Source organism: Camarhynchus parvulus, chromosome 7, assembly GCF_901933205.1.
Source record: "Camarhynchus parvulus chromosome 7, STF_HiC, whole genome shotgun sequence".
Lineage (NCBI taxonomy): Eukaryota > Metazoa > Chordata > Aves > Passeriformes > Thraupidae > Camarhynchus > Camarhynchus parvulus.
The window spans coordinates 15067794-15087304 of NC_044577.1; the positions used below are offsets into that span (position 1 = coordinate 15067794).

The window sequence follows — 19511 nt, forward strand, 5'->3', positions numbered from 1 at the left end:
TTAAGCTCTCTTTGGTTTTGGTTCCTGATGCTTTTCTTTCCTTTTCACCAGAGAAATAAGATAAATCAGCCTGGTGATCAAAATTAAAATCTTGGCTCTAAAACTGCATGAATAGCTTGAATTTAAAACTCAGATCTGAAACTAGTTTTCATTACTTAAACTCAAGGGTAAGGAAAAAAAATCTAAGTTATTTTAAACAGACGCTGATTTTTGGTTTTTGTATATTTCAGCTGGAATGTCTATCAAAATTAGGAGAACTGGATATTCCTGAAATATATGGGGACCCTGAAAATGTGCACCAGGCTAAAGCCTACCTTATGAATTCTCAGGAGAAACATGCACATATTAGACAGCTATATACTCTCCTTATTACCCAGGGAGTGGATATCTTGTCTGCAGTGCAGCAACCTGTGAGTATAAGTAGAATGATTTATGAAATCAAGGATAAATATGAAAGATTACTGTACTCATGTGGCTAAATTTTAGATGTGCAAATATGTATTACTACTCTGAGAAAAATACAGAGAGAGCCTTAAGGAAGTTAATCTTGAAATATCATTGTTTGGAAGAAAACCACAAGCCATAATTTATTTTAGTATGTTTTGTGAAGTTCAAGGCCCTGATGGCAGTTTCTTGAATCTCTATATTACAATCCTGCTATTTTGTAAAGGCTGCTTTGCAGATTTATTCTCCTATAAAGAAAGGTTAACATAAGAGCAAAAGAGAAAATGTAGTAACAGTGTTACCTTATCAGTGGATTCAAGACTGATTCGCATGACAGGTTGGATATCATTTTAGAAAGGAATTCAGGGAAGAATTTTCATTGCCCTGTATTCATTCACTTACTAAGAAAGCAAGGCTTTCCTTATGATTTGGCTAGATCATTTATATTGGCAGCCTGCTCTTCAGACACCATAAACTGATGGATGGCAGAAAGTTATTTTACAGCTGGCAAAGGACTGGAGATGGTCACTCCCTCTTTGCTCAGAGAAGACACCATGTTTAGGTTGTGACTTTGACCCAAAACTACTCCCCAGACTACGAGTGACTGAAACTGCTATGTCCTTGCCCTCCTTGCAGTGGAGATTAATTAGTTTACTCTAGCCCGTTGTGGCTGGCTGTGCACATTCTGCCTCAATGACTTTCATTTTAGATTGGTTAAATCAATACATTTCCTGAGACTGATAAATTTGTTTGTCTCTTTCCTCATTAGAATTGCTTGAATGTTTCTGTAAAGAATCTGAAGCAAGAACTTGCTAGATTTGAGTGTGATAGCATAAACTGGAGCTCCAGAGCTGAAAAGTATGAGGAAGAGCTGTCTCAGTATTTCCAACACTGCACCACTCAAGAGGATATAAATGAGGTAAATGAGATGAATTCCAGCTCATTGAGTGACTGTTAAAAGAGCTGTTGTGTTCTATAATATTACTGTTTACCATTCCCCTAAGAGCTTTGTATGTATACAGAAAAACAGACTTTCATTTTAGCAGCAACTTGGTTCTACACAGCAGCAACAGTAATCTGTGGTTCATGGCTCTGCTGTTCAGGATTCTGTCAAGCTGTTGGGCTGGCAGTAAAATGCTTTCACTGTACCAAGAGGACTGGAAATACAGCAGCTACATTTTCTTTAGCTTTCAGCTCAGTCAGCTTCATCTGAAACATGAGTCTTCATAATTTTTTCTTATGAAGCTACAGTTTCAAACAAAAGTAGAATTTGTACATATTGCAGTTGTCAGGACATTGGAAAGAACTTTCAGTGTTTCAATGAAAAGTTCAGAATAATCTAGTACTAACATTTTTTCAGAAACAAAATATATACTTGAAAAACTACTAGGAGGAAAGGAAATGTTCATTGGCCCCAGAGATTAGAATTAGCATTATGGAACTTAGGTTAGGAATAATTACTCAGGTAATATGACTATCAGCATAGCATCTTGGTAGGCCAAATACAAATGAATTCACAAATTAGAAAGCTACATTCATTATATGTCTCTAAAAAACTAATTTAGGAAAAAACATTTCAAAGAACTAACTTCCCCAGACTGATACATTAAAATAAGAGGCTGATGGGTTCTGTACTTGATGTTCTGTAGGTTGTACTCCTTTTGTACTTCCTTGCATCTGTGAAGTACAGAAGGTGGAATGTGAGCTGGAAGGATTTTCACATTAATGTTCCCTGTAGCATGAAGCATATGTAATAAAAATACAGGACACTGAAGGTTATATATTCTTATTGGTTCAGTTAAAATCTGTCATCCCCAAATCTAATTAAATCTTGTGCATAAACTAACAGAAATATACTAATTTGGCATGTGGGTACCTTTTTCTTTATGTTCCCTTTGTATTATAGGTGAGCATAGAAGATTAAGGTATTTCCTAAAAAACATTTGGCTAATATGCCTGTATATACATTAACATACTGCCATTTTCTGCTTTTTTTTTCCCCATTCGGTATTTCAAACTAATTCTGTTTAGGAATCAAGAAATCAGACACCAGGCTACTTCAAGAATATTATTTATGAGTATTACCTTCAGTATTTGAAATTCTGTCAATTTTTTCATCAGGAATTGAATAGTGCTAGTATGCTAGTATGAATATTGCTAGACTTGTCTAAACTAGCAATTTATTTACTGCCTACTGTGTCAAAGCAAATAAATATTTCATGTGCCAGCAGCAAGCAGCAGCTGTTCATGGCTGTCACATAGTAAACAGCCAACCAGATAATTTGGTAGTGATTTACCAGTTTACAGAACAAACTTTAAAGCTGACTGAAAATATTTGGGATTCTGCTTTAAATACTTACACTAATTTATGTTTGATGTGATAAATTAAGTCTGTAAATACAGCCTGTGAATTAGGGCTTAGGACTAAGTGGTGTTTGAAGAGATCCTTAGAGGACATAGCAAGTTCCCTGGGTTTGTAAGGTATTGGTGCTTCTATAAGAAACAAGGAAACAAATACTGAAATTTATAGACTAGAATATATAGCATGAGTTTTATTTGCCTTGGAGGAGACAAGAGTAAATGCATGCCTTTTCTGTGCCTTCTCCAATTTAAAGAGAATTTGAAAAGGCAAAAATAAGTGTATATATCGTCAACATCTTTGGGAAGGATGAGGAAAGCTCATCTTTGAGATCTGTATTTGCCAGCTGGGGCTTCTTTTTTCATGAGGTAGTTTGGGCAGCAGCCTCGGAAGAGCTGCACTTCCACTGTATTGCACTGCAGTCCTATTTGAGCTCAGCCTTGGGTACACTGATACACTGGATATAGGAATGCTGCACTGGGTCTGTTTGGGGGATTCTGAGTGACACTGTTAATCACCCATGATAGCTTTTGCAATGAAAAAGCCTTCTGTTTAGGTGATCACTTTAAAAATAACATTTATGCATGTCCACGTAAAACTTGTCAACCAAAGAGCAACAGATCCTGATGCAGGTTCACAGCTCTTCTCAGTCATCTCATTTCTTTTTCACCATGTCATTATTTGTATGCTTATGGAAAGATATGACTGGAAACATGGGTTTTAACCATAAATGGTAATGAGCTATCTTTATTCACAGGTCAGTAGGAACTGATATGTAGCCTCATTTCTCACCTTGTAATTTATTCTGATTGTTGCCCCAGGAATCAAGTAGTCATTAATGACATGAACAGATTTTTTTTTTCCCTTTTTGTTTTACTGTTTCTTAATCTTTGTGACTGAAAATCTGTTTCTAGCAACCTGCTTCTTGGGGTGTTTTCATTATTGATGCTACAAAAAGTTTTGTACATGAATAGAAAGGGAAAGGTGAGGGATTAACATCGAAGCTTCTTCTAGAGTGGCTCAGACAGCAATCAATGCATTTACTGGAATGGCAATGTTAACAAAAATATTTAAAGCATTTTATAACTTGATTTTTCCATTGATTTTGTGGTCCTGTGATAAATTGAAACAACTGGTGCTTAAACCCCTCTCCTCCACTACCATTCTCCACCCATGACAGGGCAACTATAGTTAGGAACAGCTGCTTGACTAAAGACTATGACACAATAGAAAAGGTACAAAGTTCCATTAAAGCAATGGACTGAAGTCACTGAAGCATATTTGGATGCATAGTCCCTTCAGTATTTCTCATTTAATCTTGCAAAACTGAGACATGTTTGGATTTCTAAAAATTGGAAGCCCCGCACTGCCCTTGGTACAATTGCTGATGGTAACAGGAGCAGTGCAAATGCAGTCTGATGCACAAGTCAGAGCTGAATCTGGTTTTTCCACTGAGGCTAAAAGAGAAGAGTGACAGCAGCTGCAGACCTTTGACACACAAGCCGTCATATCTGAAACAAGGAGATCTAATTTCACATGCTGCTATGAGGAGAGCCTCTGGCCTTATAAATTATCACTGCTGTTCTATATGTGCACAAGCCAGTGAAATGAACTAAAATAAACTCTTGTTCATCTTTTCTTTCCCACAAACTTGAAGCAGCAAATAAGACTCTTCTTTTCTGAATAAAAAAATATTGTTCTGCAGAAGTGATTATATTAACAGAGGGCTTTTAGACAGACTTTATTTTTCTGCATACTTAGGCGGGATAAAGAGCTTAAACTAATTAGAGATCACAGGGCCAGTGATAGAATTCCCTTCCTTTCCATTACACTGAGTGAGCACCATCTGTTTATTCGCTGCTGAAATAATGTGGCAACATCCCACTAGATGAAATGAAAATGAAAAATATGTCCCTTGATGGATTAACATTGGTATATAATAATAATAATGATTGATTGTTAGGTGTTCCAATAACAGTGGCTGCAAAATAAGCCTTCGTTACTCCCTGGATTCTTTGGCATGAAGGAGGAGGGGGTGCAGGGTGAAGTCTGAGGGATTTTTTAATATTAAAAAAGCCTCAAATACATATTTAGATATCCAATTGTGGATATCACCTGAACTAGTTAACACTAATTTCATTTGTGTGTCTGGAGTAACAGATCCTAAAGCATTAGAATTTCTGCATTTCTTCATGTCAGTGGCTTTAAATAAACATACTTTTACATAATTTATTTATTATTATTATACATTATCCTGAAAGCAAAATATTATCTACCTACAGGACCTGAAATTCTTAAAATCAATATTTTGGTCATTTTAATATTCTTTTATTTCAAAATTTATGAATGAATTACAAATAATTTGAAAATTTGATCAGGGAATTGCAAGGTAATTAAAATATCACTGATTTTAAGCAGGTTTTATAGTTGTCTGGTTCTTGTATCTCTTGCTTAAAGAAATTTAAATGTAACAGTAATATCTGAAAGGAGTTTTTAAAGTTGTGAATAAAATTGGAAGTTGCACAGCTTTCAGAGAAAAAATATTAGGAAAACTATGCTTAAAAATTTCATAGACCTTTAAAAATGGTTTCTCTAAACAGTTTTGATATACTTATTTATATGAAGTTTTTAATGAAAAAAATAACATGGTTTATTAAAGGCCTACTTGTATGACAATATTAAAGGAAACATAATTGTCACTCGAAAACAAAAGATAAAGAATATAACAGCCCTATATTATAGTTAGTTTCCATGGTAAATAAACACTGGGTTTAAAATTCTGTTCATCATAAATGGCTCTTCCTTTTGATATGTATTAAACCCTTTCTGGTGGCAAATTGGCAATGTGTCTGATCCATATGTGTGTAAATGAAATTGCAGCTTTCTAGAGCTTCATCAGTGTAGTTCCTATCATTCTGGCACTTCGATTTTTTTCTGTAGATTATGAGTTTGCATTACTGCAAAGAAATTCTGACAACTTAAGGATGCTTTGAGATGGCATAGTATTACTAACTTCTGCATTAAATTTTCGGTGTTTAAATTGTCCATTAAACAGTTCTTGAAAAAACTTAAATTGATGTGTGCTGACTTTTTTTTTTTTTTACTAACAAATATGTTTACACTGTTGCAGCTCAGAGAATCGTTTAAGGATCTCAAAAAGAAATTCAACAATTTGAAGTTTAACTATATGAAGAAAACTGAAAAAGCTCGAAATATGAAAGTACTTAAAGTACAGATTCAGCAAGTTGACACATACACAGAGAAGCTACAGGTAACAGAAAATCCAGGCTTAGGAAAGGCTTTACCACTTCAATTACTTGGCCTATGCCAAACACATCACCGGAAATTAGGGCATCACAAAATTTATTGTGCACTTCCCTCTTACTTTTCTCGTTATATCCTCCCTGTCTGTCATTGACTGAGACATTTTTCACTATTCTATTCCTGTTATTCTGCCATTTATTTCAGTGAAATGATGTGAAGTCAATTCCTGAGCTCACTCCTTTAATCCACTATTATTTTTCTGTTTAATCCTTTATTCTTCTTGCCTCTATTGTGTGGCCTAGCCTTTCTTCTCCTTAAAAGAACCCAAAATAATCATGTCTTGCATCAAGCTACTCTCTTGTCTTTCTGATTTCATCATGTAAAAGATGAACTTTTTTCTTCAGAGTCTTTGGCTATATTCATTGCCTGGAGTTGATCATGTTCTTTTGTACCTTAGACCCCTGTTAGCCTCAGCCATTTTTTGCATTCACCAGAAACTCTTCCTTCAATGGCCTTTTTAGCTGCAATTCATGCATGACCATGTTTTATTACTTCAGATATTTGTTTACTTTTAAGCTGAAAAAAGCTAGTTCAATTATACCTTTCATAAATATAATGTATATCAATTTTAATCAGCTTTGCAGAGGCCCTCCAGGGTCCTTTGATTTTGAAAGAACAGCTTGTAGTTTTTAAAACATAGGACAAGTATGTTTGTATGGTTTTCCCCTGCGTTTTTATATTAAATTTCTAAAAATAGAAATATTTTGTTGGTATTTAACATTGCTATCTCTCTTTTAAACAGATTCTTAAAAAGAAGATGGATAATTTAGAGAAGAAAGCCATTGATCCTTTTGCAAATGAACCTAAGGCTAAAGTTCAAGTTCTCTTGGGCTCAATCAGTGACTTACAAAAACAGCTGAATGATTTTAGCACAGTTGTGGAAGATTACAAGCACAACCTGGATCTCATGGAGCATCTGCAGCAGATGATGAAAGAGGTACTAGTAAACCTGACATCCCAGCTGTGGCTGTAATAATGATCCAGGACAGGGACAGATAAAATTGCTTTAACTGCTTCAAGGTTAATCTGTCCTTTCCAAAAGTAATCAATTGGTAAAATTTTTTTTCTTTCTCAAAACTTTTCTTTCAGTAAATAGGCACAATCTTAAATGCTGATTTCAACAGTGGCTAGAAATGGTGGTTTTGTTGCCACTTCCCGTAACGATGCAATACTTGTTGTTCTGAGTGAACTCCAGATTGTGTCCTGTTCTGAGTATTGTTAACCAAAGGTGCTTATTATGGGTGTGTTCTAATGCTCATTCTTATCAGTAGAAAAATTCCTGATGAGTTTAGTTGTTGCTGAGACCAAAAACCCTGTCTGCTTGAATGTTAAAGAACCCTTCTGCCCCTTACACAGCTCTAACGGAGACCATAACATGAAGTTTTTGAAATTAGCCAATTGACATACCAGGTTGAAAGAGCTCAGAAAGTAAATATGTTTTTGCAGAACCATTAAATAATAACCTCACCACCCTTGTAAGATGCGTGTGGGCCTAGTACTTAATGAAAATTTAACAGCCATTAATGCTTGAAGCACCATTAGTAATGAACAAATGTTTTTCAGGTTAAATTTAAGTCAGAATGTTTAAGACATACTATATGCCACTGATTAAGGAAAGTCTAAGAATAATCCAGTCTATTCTTCAACAGCTTGAACTGCAGATTCATTCATAGTAATTCATTATAATGCAGTTTTTTTATCCCTCAGTGCCAATTTTGGTTTGAAGATGTGAGCGCAACAGTGATTAGAGTTGGCAACTACTCTGCAGAATGCAAAACAAGAGAAGCAATAGAGACTCTCTATAAGCAATTCAATAAGTTTATTGAACCTGCAGTGCCTGAACAAGAGGAAAAAATTCAGCAGATCATGGACCTTGCTAGACGGTTATATGGTGAGGAGATATCTGGTAATGTACTGTGGGGACAAAGTGCAGTAACATGGGGTGGAAGTAAGCAGACTCCTAGATTCGTTCATTTAAGATGAAAATAGATGAATTTAAAAAAATGTTTTAAAGTATTGATTGGAAGAGGTGAAGGATTTCAGAAGAAATATTTACAAAAAGTAAAGATATGAAACTACTCTTTCAGTCTGGTATTTACTTGGTTTTCTGTATACAGCCTGAGTTCACCTTGAAATCAAAATGTCCTTGCAATATTCATGAGCTTTGAGTTAAGATTTCATGGCTTAAGGTCTCTCATAACAGGCAAGCCTTTGAAGCCAGAGGATATTATAATGATATACCTCAGTGCTGAATTAATTTTTTTACATTATAACTGTAAATAACTGGTAGGATTTGATTGTCAAATTTTTATTAGCAAATTATGTAGACTGCTATTTAGATACTGTATTTGCAATTGTGTTCATTTGGAATATTGTTAAACAAAAAAATTGAAAGTAAAAAAATTTCGTATTCTTCTTTTTTTTGTCCTACTTGTAATTTTTATATACTTTTTAAAGTTAATTTTTCCAAAGATAAGGTGACAATCCAAACATGCGGGGATTTTGTGTAGCCTATCAATTCAAGTAATAAAACTAAAAAAATTTCAGCAGTCAAACTAGGCTTTTAAATTTCTCTTAATTTACTGGAAAGAATATTTAGAGAGCACAGATAATTTCTTTTCTCTTCTCTCTCCCTTTTTTTTTTTAAGCCTTCTCAGTATTTTAAACAGTCTTATCTGCAGGAAAGGAGATGACAGAACAGATTTTTGACAACAGCTGATTAGGAAGAGTAGGAGAAAGAAGTTGCTCAGTGTCCTTTAAGTCATTACATGGGCAAAACCTTCTCCATCCTGCCTTTATTTTGTATTTCTTATAACAGGAATCTAAATGCCTCCTAGTTGTAAAATGTAGCAACGAGTTCAGAGGGCACTTTATGAGGTCAGCATCTTTTAAAGCAGTATTACTAACCAGAGAGAAGACCTGAAGAAGCTACGAGGATTCAAGTAAGCTAGTACAAGCTGGGAAAGCACATTACTATGAATGACAGAATTCCTCCAGCAAAACAAAATACAGAAGAATGTGTTTATCATAGTCCCTTGGGGTAAAAAATTACACAGATTTTTGCAGGTCTGTTTGAGGCATTCTGTTCTATTTTCATGCTGTTTTGCCTTTGTAGGGATTGAAGAAGGAAAGAAGTATGTAGAAAAAACTGTATTAAAGTATGAAGAAATCATGAATTCAGTCGATGGGTTGTGCAGATCTCTGAGAGAACTTAAGGAGATAAAGGTATGTTTTTTTTCAACTGGAGAATGTATTGCATTGATTTTGTCATACTTGGTGTCTGAATCAGTGCTTTTAGTGAGGATCATCTATGGTAGCATGAATTACTTCTTGTGCACTTTTCTGTTAGTTTAGGTAATGACTGTAATGAATCAATGAAGTTCTACTTGTTTTGACGCTAAATATTTCTTCTGAGTTTCCTTTTCTTTGCTTCTTTCAGAACTGTTACTCCTTTCTAGAAACCTGTAGGAGAAAGCGTCAAATTTTATTTGAGTATCTAGATAAATACTTTTTTTTCATACTTCTTTCTTTGATATTGTAATATAGGTAACTGCAGAGCTACGAAATGCCAACCAACCTGGCTTGGCTCCCTCTTGGAAAAGACATCCTGAAAAACAAGTTGTGTTAAAGTCAAAGTCATTTGAGTTAGAAAAGCCTTGCTTTTACATAAATATTTATGAGAGCAGCATTTTTAGTTTCACGTTCTGATAAACTGCTGTAGATGTATTTAAATGTAACCTTAACTGAGGAGGAATTATGGAAGACTGGTGGTGGGGTAGATAATTAAGACTGTCTACTCTACCCCCCTCCATTCTCAAAGTAATATCTGAAAAATCTCCTGCATGCAGCAGCAGCTGACAATTCTTCTGTGAAGGTGGAAAAATTAAGATGCTTAAATATCTTGCTTCTGTTGATACTGAATGTTGCTTCACTTTTCTTTGATGGAATTATCCTATAAAATTGACAAACGCTCAAAGTATCCATTTATACACTTTAAAGGAGTAAGAGACAGTAAAAATATAAATGATCTCCAAAGGTCGTAAGGTGAATGGGAAGAAGGCTTTGTCTTGCACTGTGACCATATAGAAACCTCAACATAAATGCCCATTCTCCTCTCCATTTGTATAGCTCATAAATACTATTGTGTACAGGACAGTAGTCCCAGGTTCTGTCAGAAGAGGGCTTGAACCTTTAATCTTTTCTACAGCAATGTTGTATGATCTTTTCAAGTCAAGTGGAATTTCAAACTAATTTTACTACCTGATTTTGACTAATTTCCACAAAAGTATTGAATTTTTTTTACAATAGAGTTCCACAACTATTTTAAATGGAAAGGGTTTTTTTACATTATGTCTTTTTCTAAGATTTAAAAACTAATATTCTTATTGAACATTTCCAGAATATATCAACAGTCAATGTCTGTATCTTATGAAGAATAAATAATTCAGCAGACTGTCTGTGCCATCTGTATGGAATGCCTTGATTATAAATTGAGTTTCACTTCCTGTTATTTTTAAGGCATGACAAATTAAGGGGAAATGTATTGCATAATCTTTCCTAATTTTACATGGCTACTGAATGCCTGAAAAAGACTGATTTTTTTCAAGCACAAAATTAAAACTACTTTTTCTTCCTAAAAGAAAAAAAAATAGACTGAAAAGATCTCATTGAATTTTTCACTTGTTTATTGCTAGAATAGCAAATTAATAATGCAGCACTTTCTTATAAGAAACGTGTTTAAGACTATAACTTTTGGCTGGGCAGCTAAAGATATGGAAGACACAAAACTGTAATTATAAAGCTTTTGGCTTTCATTATCTTGTATCACTATTATGTTCTTTGAAATCTGTGGAAGACTCCATAACAGTTTTGAAGGATTTATCAAGTCTTCATAAAATACATATGGTTGTCCACATTTCTTTTTCAGTATTTTATGCTTAGACCAGATTCTTCCCTTTCCACCTTTTAAAAAAGTTTGATTATAGACACTCACAAATGTTTCTTACCTCCCTAGAACTGTTTTCCTGCAATCCTGATATCTTTTCTGAAATTGTTGTTTGTTCTCTTTTTTTTCATATAACAGTGTTCCTTAATCCTTTGTTCCCCCTTACTGAGCCTGTGTATATGTTGGTTCATATTCCTCAGATTCTTGATTAGCTGCTGGAATTCTTCAGTCTTATATACTGAAGAATTATGGTCTTCTATAGTTTCCCTGCCTCTTTTCTTCCCAGAAAAGATCCTGTCAGCTTCACAAAATGCTGTCATTACTTGTCTAAGAATGAATTAATTGGGTTTTGCTGCATTTTTTTTGCCATAAGCAATTTACACCTGTGCTGATGACAGATTTTCACTTTGGTGTTTTCTCTGTTGTACAGAGCATAAATCAGCGTAGAGCTAACAATTCCTGCCTTTTATTCTTAATAAACTTACTTAATTTTCTCTTCACATGGCAGAAAGTGGACTTTTCTGAAGAGTTGATTACTGTTAAAAAAGAAGAAAGAAATGGTCAAGAAGAATGTGAGACTGTTAAAGAAGTGGAACAAAAGCAGCAGGTTAGTTCAATTAATTGTTTTTTTTAATAACAAGAACTCTTTCTTAAAAGGCTCTGTGCATTGCTAGAAAGGTTCTTGTTTTTCAGTCTTAAAGCCTCCATTTGGATGGGTGTTATCAGTGAAGTCTTGGTCAATTGTTTTTCAGTTATTTTTAGTTACGCCTTTCCCTTCTATCCAGTCCACATATTCTCCCCTATGAATTTTTAAATTTTATCATTTTTCACATGCCTGTATATATCCTTCTGTTTTCTAAAAAACTATTTCTTTTGTAATCTTTTATCAATTTTCCTTTGGTCTTATTGCCAGAGTATTCTTAACGTAGAGGTTCTCTTTGTGACCATTCCTCCTTCTTGAGAAAGAGAACTTCTTCTTCAACTCTCTCCTTTAAAAATAAAACTTAAGGGAATATAAGAAGTAATAGTGGGGACTGCTGATAGTATTCCCAGAGCCCTAGACTTCTTATGATGCCTAGATACAAGTTAGGAAAATATTTGATTTATAAGTAAGATTCTATGAGAGAAACATAGCTCAGAATTTGAACTAAATAATGGTGGAAATTATGATTATTTGCTGCATTAATAAAATCTTAATCAGGGAAAAAAGTGGGATTTTAAAACATTTTTCTTTCAGATGGTACCAGGTGAATTGCTTGCAAATTCAGAAAGCATTGGTGAGAAGAGAAGCAATACTCTGTCTCCTAGAGGCACTAAACAAGTACGTGTTGTTCATATTCATTTACATTTAATCAGATTGATGGGCATCATTGTGTACTCTCAAGGGAGTTGTACTCTTTAATTTGTTGTGTATCAAAAGTGAGGACTATTGTTATATTGGTAAGTTTAGATTATATTCTCATTTACAATATTACCAAAAACCTGACAAAACAAGCACATTGATTCAGTTTAAAACCAGTGTGAATAACAAAAAACTGAGAAACAATGAAGGAACACAACTGCAGCTGTCAGTAGTTCAGTAGGACATCACATCAAATATAATTTGCTGTAATATTGGTATAACACTATAGAAGAAATAACAGAACTCACCATCAAATAATCATCTTTATCCTCATCTCAAAACACTTAAGTTGGATTTCAGTTGCCAAGATTCTCTGCATCAGAGATCATAAATAATCCAAAGCAGGGATTGCATCCATGTTGAGGACAATTCACAAAACATGAGCATTTAGAATGATAAAAATCCAAACTGACAAACATCTTTTACTTATGGATATACAATAAAAGAATTTTAAAATTTCCAAATAATCAGTGAATAAATGAAATCTTAGAAATACAGGCAAAGCAAAGCCAGATCTATGCTTTATGAAATTAATTACTTTAGCTTAAAGAATATTTTGAAGGCTTGGGATCCTGGACATAAGTGTAAATAATTTCCTATGTAAAATGGTCTGATAATTTGGAGTGGGTTGAAGTCCTTAGAAAGGTAGGATCCATTGGTAACAGATTTAGAGATCTAAAAATTCCATTTTGCAAACTGCTAACATAGACAAATACTACAAGAAATTAAACAGTGATGTTTTGTAGAAATTCAACGAATATTATTCCTTTCAGTTCAATACAAAATGTCCTGTAATATGCTGATGAACCAAAATTAAACTTAATTAATTTTCTTACCTCCATTCCAAGTCAGTGGGAGCTTCAGCATTGACTCGGAGCCCAGATTTCACTCAGAATTTTGTGACTGCTCCAAAGAGCGTCACTCAGGGGAATCTCTTCAGCAGGTGTCCATAGCTCTATTTTACTAAGCCACAGCTTTGTCAGTCCTCATCAGACTGAGTCTCAGCTGCCAAGCAGAGAAGTCAAGGGTATGCGAAACAGCAAATATCATATGAAGATTGTGGTGCTATGATGCCTCTACCCTTTTCATCACTCCATACTTCACTTAAAGAAGTAGCAGGTTCATTTCACCAGAGCCTCGAACAGTGGGCCAGCAATCTCTAATTTTGTCTGTACTTCTGCAAGCTGCTTTCCCAGCATTAATTTGCTTCAAATATAACCCTCTTAAAAGTGTGCTAGGCCTTCTCATGGCACATTGATCCTCCTGCTTTTTTGGTCCCATGCTGCCAAAGCCTATCTGGCAGCTTGCTCACTCACAGCTCACCTGTCATTCTTTTCCACAGCTTTTTCCCCAGTGTCTTCTTCCATCTCTTTAGGGGTCAAAGTTCATCAGGGGATGCTTGTGGGAAACATTTTTATAGTAAAACATAAACTTTGTCTTACATCTGAATTGAATTGCTTAGTAAAATAGACACAGTAAAATCCCAACCTGCTTCCAGTCATTTTTTTGTAGCTCTGGCATGAATCACATTGCTTTGAAATAACAAAAATAATAACTTGGGAAAGCATCTATATTAAAACTAACATGTCTAAATAACCAGGGTACATATGAGGTTCTATTATTTCTGGGTATTTTAAGAATTTTTTCACTAATTGTTAGATTGTTTGAGCAGTAAAGGAAAAAGAAAACCAAAATAAATATACCATCACACTCTTGTACTGGATACTGCTAAAGAGACCTGTTTTGGAAAGCAATGAAATTCAGTGTATCACCCAATTTATTTGAGTGGGCAGTTTATAGGTGATAGAAACACGGCTTAGTAGATTACATATTTGTGTATAGAACTCAGCAATGAGAGAGTAGCTTAAGGAAACATTATGCACAACTTTTCTGAGAGCCTTTGCACAAATGAAATCAATCTGAATATGTGATTACATTCACACAAAAATCAAGAGGCAGAGACGTAATTAACAAAGCAGATGACTTTGATGCTTTGTGATTAAAATTAATGCACTTATGCCTCACCCAATTCTCTTTGAAACATGATGAGAAGGATTTTTTTTCCTGGATCCAAGTTAACATAATTTTTACATTGCTTTTCTTTTAATATTTGGGAGGATCTTTTAACAGCTGGCAAGTAAAAAAAAAAAGAAAAAAAAAAGGAGAAGGAGGAAATATAAAATGCTTGGAAAATGCTATAGAGGTGCTAGCTTTATTATTTAACTGGTCCAGCAACTTGGCTGTTAATATATTTTCATTGCTAAATAACTGTGTCCCCTTTAAATGCAATTAGGCCACCTACTCCTCCTCCTCCACCAACTTTCCCTTGCAAATGCTCATATAAACAGAAGCTACAGGAAATCCACAGGTTGCCCTTTGTTTATGGAAAGGTACTTTCTGTTTTATTGTTACTGTTATAATAAATACTTATACATAGTTAGAATAATATTTTCTAGAATTTATTTGAGCAGTTTGAAATTCCAATAAGCTGCTGCAACATTTTCTGATTAATTGGTTTTTGCCCCATTTCTTTCTTCCTCTCAGAATACATCAAGCTTAATTGGAATATTGTTGTTAGATTTTACATGACAAGGGGATGTATTGAATGATAACTCTTTCTTTGTTTTTCTTTCTCTCCTTTCTCTTCTTTCCCCTCCCAGTTCGAGGAGAGGAATATATTGGCTGATATTTCAGTTATCTGTCCAGCTGGTGAGGATCTTGTTTCACAGGATACAGAGCTGTCATCCTCAGCCAAAGAGGATGGTTTACAGGCTGAATTCCTGGCAGAAGAAACACCCTCTGGAGATGAATATGAGTGTATATCACCTGATGATATATCTTTGCCACCGCTTTCTGAGACACCAGAATCCAACCTCTTACATTCTGAAACAGAGCTAGAAGAGCAGTTCTGTTGTAGTTCTCATAGTCTGCATGTCAGTTCCTATAGCTTGCAGAAAACCACTAGAATGGTAAAACTGATGGAAGCACCTGACCTCTTAACAAATTTTGCTTTTGCTGATGCTACAAATAATAGAATGGAAAGCCCATCAGATCACTTTCAAAAGTTTTGTATCTCTTTAACAGATTCTGGTCCAAAAGTCAGAGCAGAATCTCCTTTGACTTGTAGCTCACAAGGAATATCTGAAACTAGCACTGCTTCCTGCCCTATAAAAGCCAAACCAGCAGATAGCATGATGAGTGAAACATGCAAAACACATTTTCAACACCTTGAACTTCCTGAAAGCATGGCAGAAACACAAGAAAAATTGCATGCCTTGAATAACTGTACTAAACCCCAGGACAGGCTGCATGCTTTGCCCGATGCATTCTCAGGTTTCGTGTTTCAATCAGACGCCACCAGAAGCTGTCAGAGGCAGATGGTTACCCGAGAAGAGATTAAAAGTTCTTCAGAAAAGAACAGCATGGCCAGCCTAACTGGACAGGCGCCTAACTTCTCCCAGCTTCTGTCTAACAAAACCGTCATGGAAGGTTCTCCAGTAACTTTGGAAGTAGAAGTAACGGGATTCCCAGAACCTACACTGACATGGTGGGTAGCTTGCAATGAGAAGCAGTAAGTAGGACCTAGTAGCGAGCCACCATGAACCTTTCATAACAAAATCAATTAATCTGTAGGCTAGGATAAGTGTCTTGTATCCTTTCTACTCCACACTTCTGCATGATTTCCACCTTCAGAGTTTTTTTCAACAATTAACCAACTCGAAATAATCTCTCTGTACCAAATTTTAGGAATGAGTATCAACGTAGTGCAAACACATCCAGCGTTTTCAAGCAAAATCATCATACAGTTTTCCTATTCTGGAATATGACATTCTACTTGTTCAATGCCTTCTTAAAACATTTGCATGATTCAGATTTACTATAAATAAATTCACCTGCATTTTCCCCGGCTCTGGGCACTACATATGGACAGACACATAGATTGCATGCACACTGAAATATTTATATAGTCACTATGGAGATGGGAACACATTTACACATATGTGAAAGATATCAAAACTAAGGTTACATGTTTAAAAACATCACCTAAATATCTACACTAAGAGAATCAGTTTTATATCATATATTGGTGTGCATGGTCTATCTCTCTCTTAATTGCTATGTGTCTATTTAGATTACTTTATTATTAGATTTATGAGAAATACAGATGATGTAATATAAACATCTGAACTCTAAAAATTCCCTGCCAAAGGGAACAGGGACTGAAAAAGGGGCAGGATTTCAAGATTTTTTTCATAGTTCTATGTGTTGTGGCATGTATTCCTCAAATTTTACCTCATTTGTCTTTTCTCCACTTATTCCACTAGTCTTTCAAAATAGAGGCCTTTCTTTTAATGTATTAAAACTAAATATGCCTCTCACTGGAAAAAATTGATGTTAATATTATTACATATTTAAAGATTTAAACTGTATGTTTTTGTTAAACTGAAATTTTTTTTGGTGGCACTGAGAAGAATACTGGACACTGCAAACTTGGTGCTATACTCTGTTGGTATGAATAAAGTTACCTTGTTTAAATACCAGTATTGTACAGACTGAGGAGTATTATTGGTGAAACAAGATATTCATTTTATTGTAAGAAAGCATTAATTTAGCCAAAAAATATATACACTATTGACAGATTGTCTTTCAAAAAGATAACATTCAATTGGAATAATTTTGCAAATTAAAAATTCATGAAAACAGAAAAAAATGTTTTTAATTAAAAAATCTCCAATAACATGTATTTTGTACTGGTGTAGAAATTTCTTTGGATATACACGTGGAAAAATATTTTCATGTTTGTGTTGGGTTAAATGTAGCCTATGCTGAAATATCGTGGTGCAAGGAGAGCCAGGATTTTCTCTAATTTCCATTTTTAAATCAGGAGTCAATACCAATACACTGTGATAGATCCTCAAGTGTTAGAATATGGCACCAGTTCACTGAAGTAACTCTTGATGCATTGTTCTATCCTGTTTGATGATGTGAGCTAGGTAAATGTTGTGGGCTGGGATGGAGGCAGGTTCTTGGTGAGGATACAAGTTTAGGAAGTTTGTTTGTTGATCCTTTAGTGCCTATTTATGAGTTGGATGTGGACTGACTCGGGACCTATTAGCAAAAATGTCTCAGCGCAAAATCAAGGGCCCAGGCCCTTGTTACCTCACTGACACTGCAGTGAGAGACGTGTAACTTGTCTGTTGAAAACCATTTTCAGAACCAAATTTGTATAATACTGTTAAGAATGTATTATCCTGTAATTTGCATTGTTTAACTGTTCATGCATATTGACAGACTAAGTTTAAAACTGAGAAATGAGAGTACAGCAGTTCTCTGTCTCTTGCTGCTGCTGAAGTGTTACAGAGATTGTCTGAATTTGCAAAGTTCTGTGTGGCATGCAGTGATAAAACTCTGACTTGCAAACTGACTCTCTGCTTCAGGTACAAGAAGGGCCAGAAACTGACTGCAGATGAGCACTTAAAGCTTTTACAAAAGGAGACAAAGCATACTTTGTTCATTCAGAAGGTGTGTGATAAAGATGCTGGCCTCTATGTTGCTCGGGCTAAAAATTTGAACGGCACTACCTCCTCAAGTGCCATTCTTCACGTGCAAGGTAACAGGCCACCTATTGCAAGAATAGACTGGATAATGCTGTGTGTCATCTATATTAGTGTATCACTAATGTACTGGCTAATCACAAAATAAGTACAATATTGACTGCACCGGACTTAATTATCACATGTTGAATTTATTTTCTTACACTACATTTTCACAATATGTACCAAACCACTTTTTATGGCAAAATGGATATATTGCTTGTTTCTTTATTACCACTATTCTGTGTTTATTCTACTTTCTAATAGTGATGTTGAGATAAAAACTTTACAATGATTTTTCTAGAATCTGAGGCTGAGTTTTGCTTTCTAAAAATGTAGGCGTTCCAAAGCATTGCAAACAGTTTTAATGGTTGTAGGTTTTAAATGTCAGTATAGAGCCAGGTAGAGTGTTGTTGTATATTTTGGGATATGTCTTCTCTTGGGATGGGGTGTGAAAAGTGTTGGAATTTTTTTAAACATAGAATGTATTTTTTCCACCCACGTTTGCTTGTGTGCTTACAAAAAATATTTTTAGAACAAAGCTTTTTAGTAAAGATATCATACCATTCATGATTAAACTAACAAAGATCAGATTTAGATCTGTCTCAGCCCAGCATACAGTCTCCACAAAGGAAAGCTGCAGTAGTTCCAATAGAGTTGGGATTGTGCTGCAGAACTGACCCAGAACCATCAGGATTTGTGTAAGTGGCATCTAGCACACAATAGAACAAATGTTTACAAAATGAAACATTCCAACATTCCACTCTGCTTAAATAGATGTCTGTGATACTTTCTCTGCCTTCTTACAAAGTTAAAGATACAAATATTTCTAATAATCCTCTAAATTGTTCATATAAGACAAGAAAGTTAATAGTTTATGAAGTGAGCATTTGCATTCATTTAAAATTTTTAGCACACTGATTTGAAACAGAATCAATGAAATTGGGGAACTATCCAAAAGTGTATTCAAATTTAAAAAAAAAGTCAGTCAAACAGAATTATCCTTTACCTTCAAAACAGTAAATCCAAACCAATACTTTGTTCACCTACGGTTTGTATTTCCTTCTTGACAAGGACAACCACAAATATATTTTTTTATTAAAGTTCTAATTTTTTTCACTATTACATAACAGTGATGTAATTGTGCCAGTGGAAGACTCAATTTATATATCCTCAAATATAATGCCATTCTTCAGCCTCAGTATTTGTTGTATTTATGCAGTAAAAAGAGTTGACAAACAGCTATATGATTTTCCTGCATCTTTTTATTACCAGCTTTCATGTTACAATTGAATTGCTTTGGAAAATGTTTAAAGATGAAACATTTACTTTCTCTTGCATAATTTGCTGGAATGAAGTAAACCTTTTACTGTGTAGCCTTCTATGGAAAGAATATACATTTTAATTGCTGAGGGTCAGATATTTTGGCCTAGTGACTGCAAT

General features: G+C 34.8%; 1 protein-coding gene across 1 annotated transcript in view; it reads left to right on the top strand.

Moving 5' to 3' along the window:
• Positions 1 to 18256, top strand: part of CCDC141 (coiled-coil domain containing 141) — a 53178-nt gene extending 34922 nt beyond the window's left edge. Inside the window, exons 17-26 of the mRNA XM_030952376.1 lie at positions 231 to 410; positions 1214 to 1363; positions 5934 to 6074; positions 6870 to 7064; positions 7835 to 8018; positions 9243 to 9352; positions 11581 to 11679; positions 12310 to 12393; positions 15135 to 16021; positions 17913 to 18256. Of these exons, the coding sequence (XP_030808236.1) occupies positions 231 to 410; positions 1214 to 1363; positions 5934 to 6074; positions 6870 to 7064; positions 7835 to 8018; positions 9243 to 9352; positions 11581 to 11679; positions 12310 to 12393; positions 15135 to 16021; positions 17913 to 18177 (2295 nt within the window). The 3' untranslated portion in view covers positions 18178 to 18256. The remainder of the gene's footprint in view (positions 1 to 230; positions 411 to 1213; positions 1364 to 5933; positions 6075 to 6869; positions 7065 to 7834; positions 8019 to 9242; positions 9353 to 11580; positions 11680 to 12309; positions 12394 to 15134; positions 16022 to 17912) is intronic.
• The last annotated feature ends 1255 nt before the right edge of the window (positions 18257 to 19511 follow it).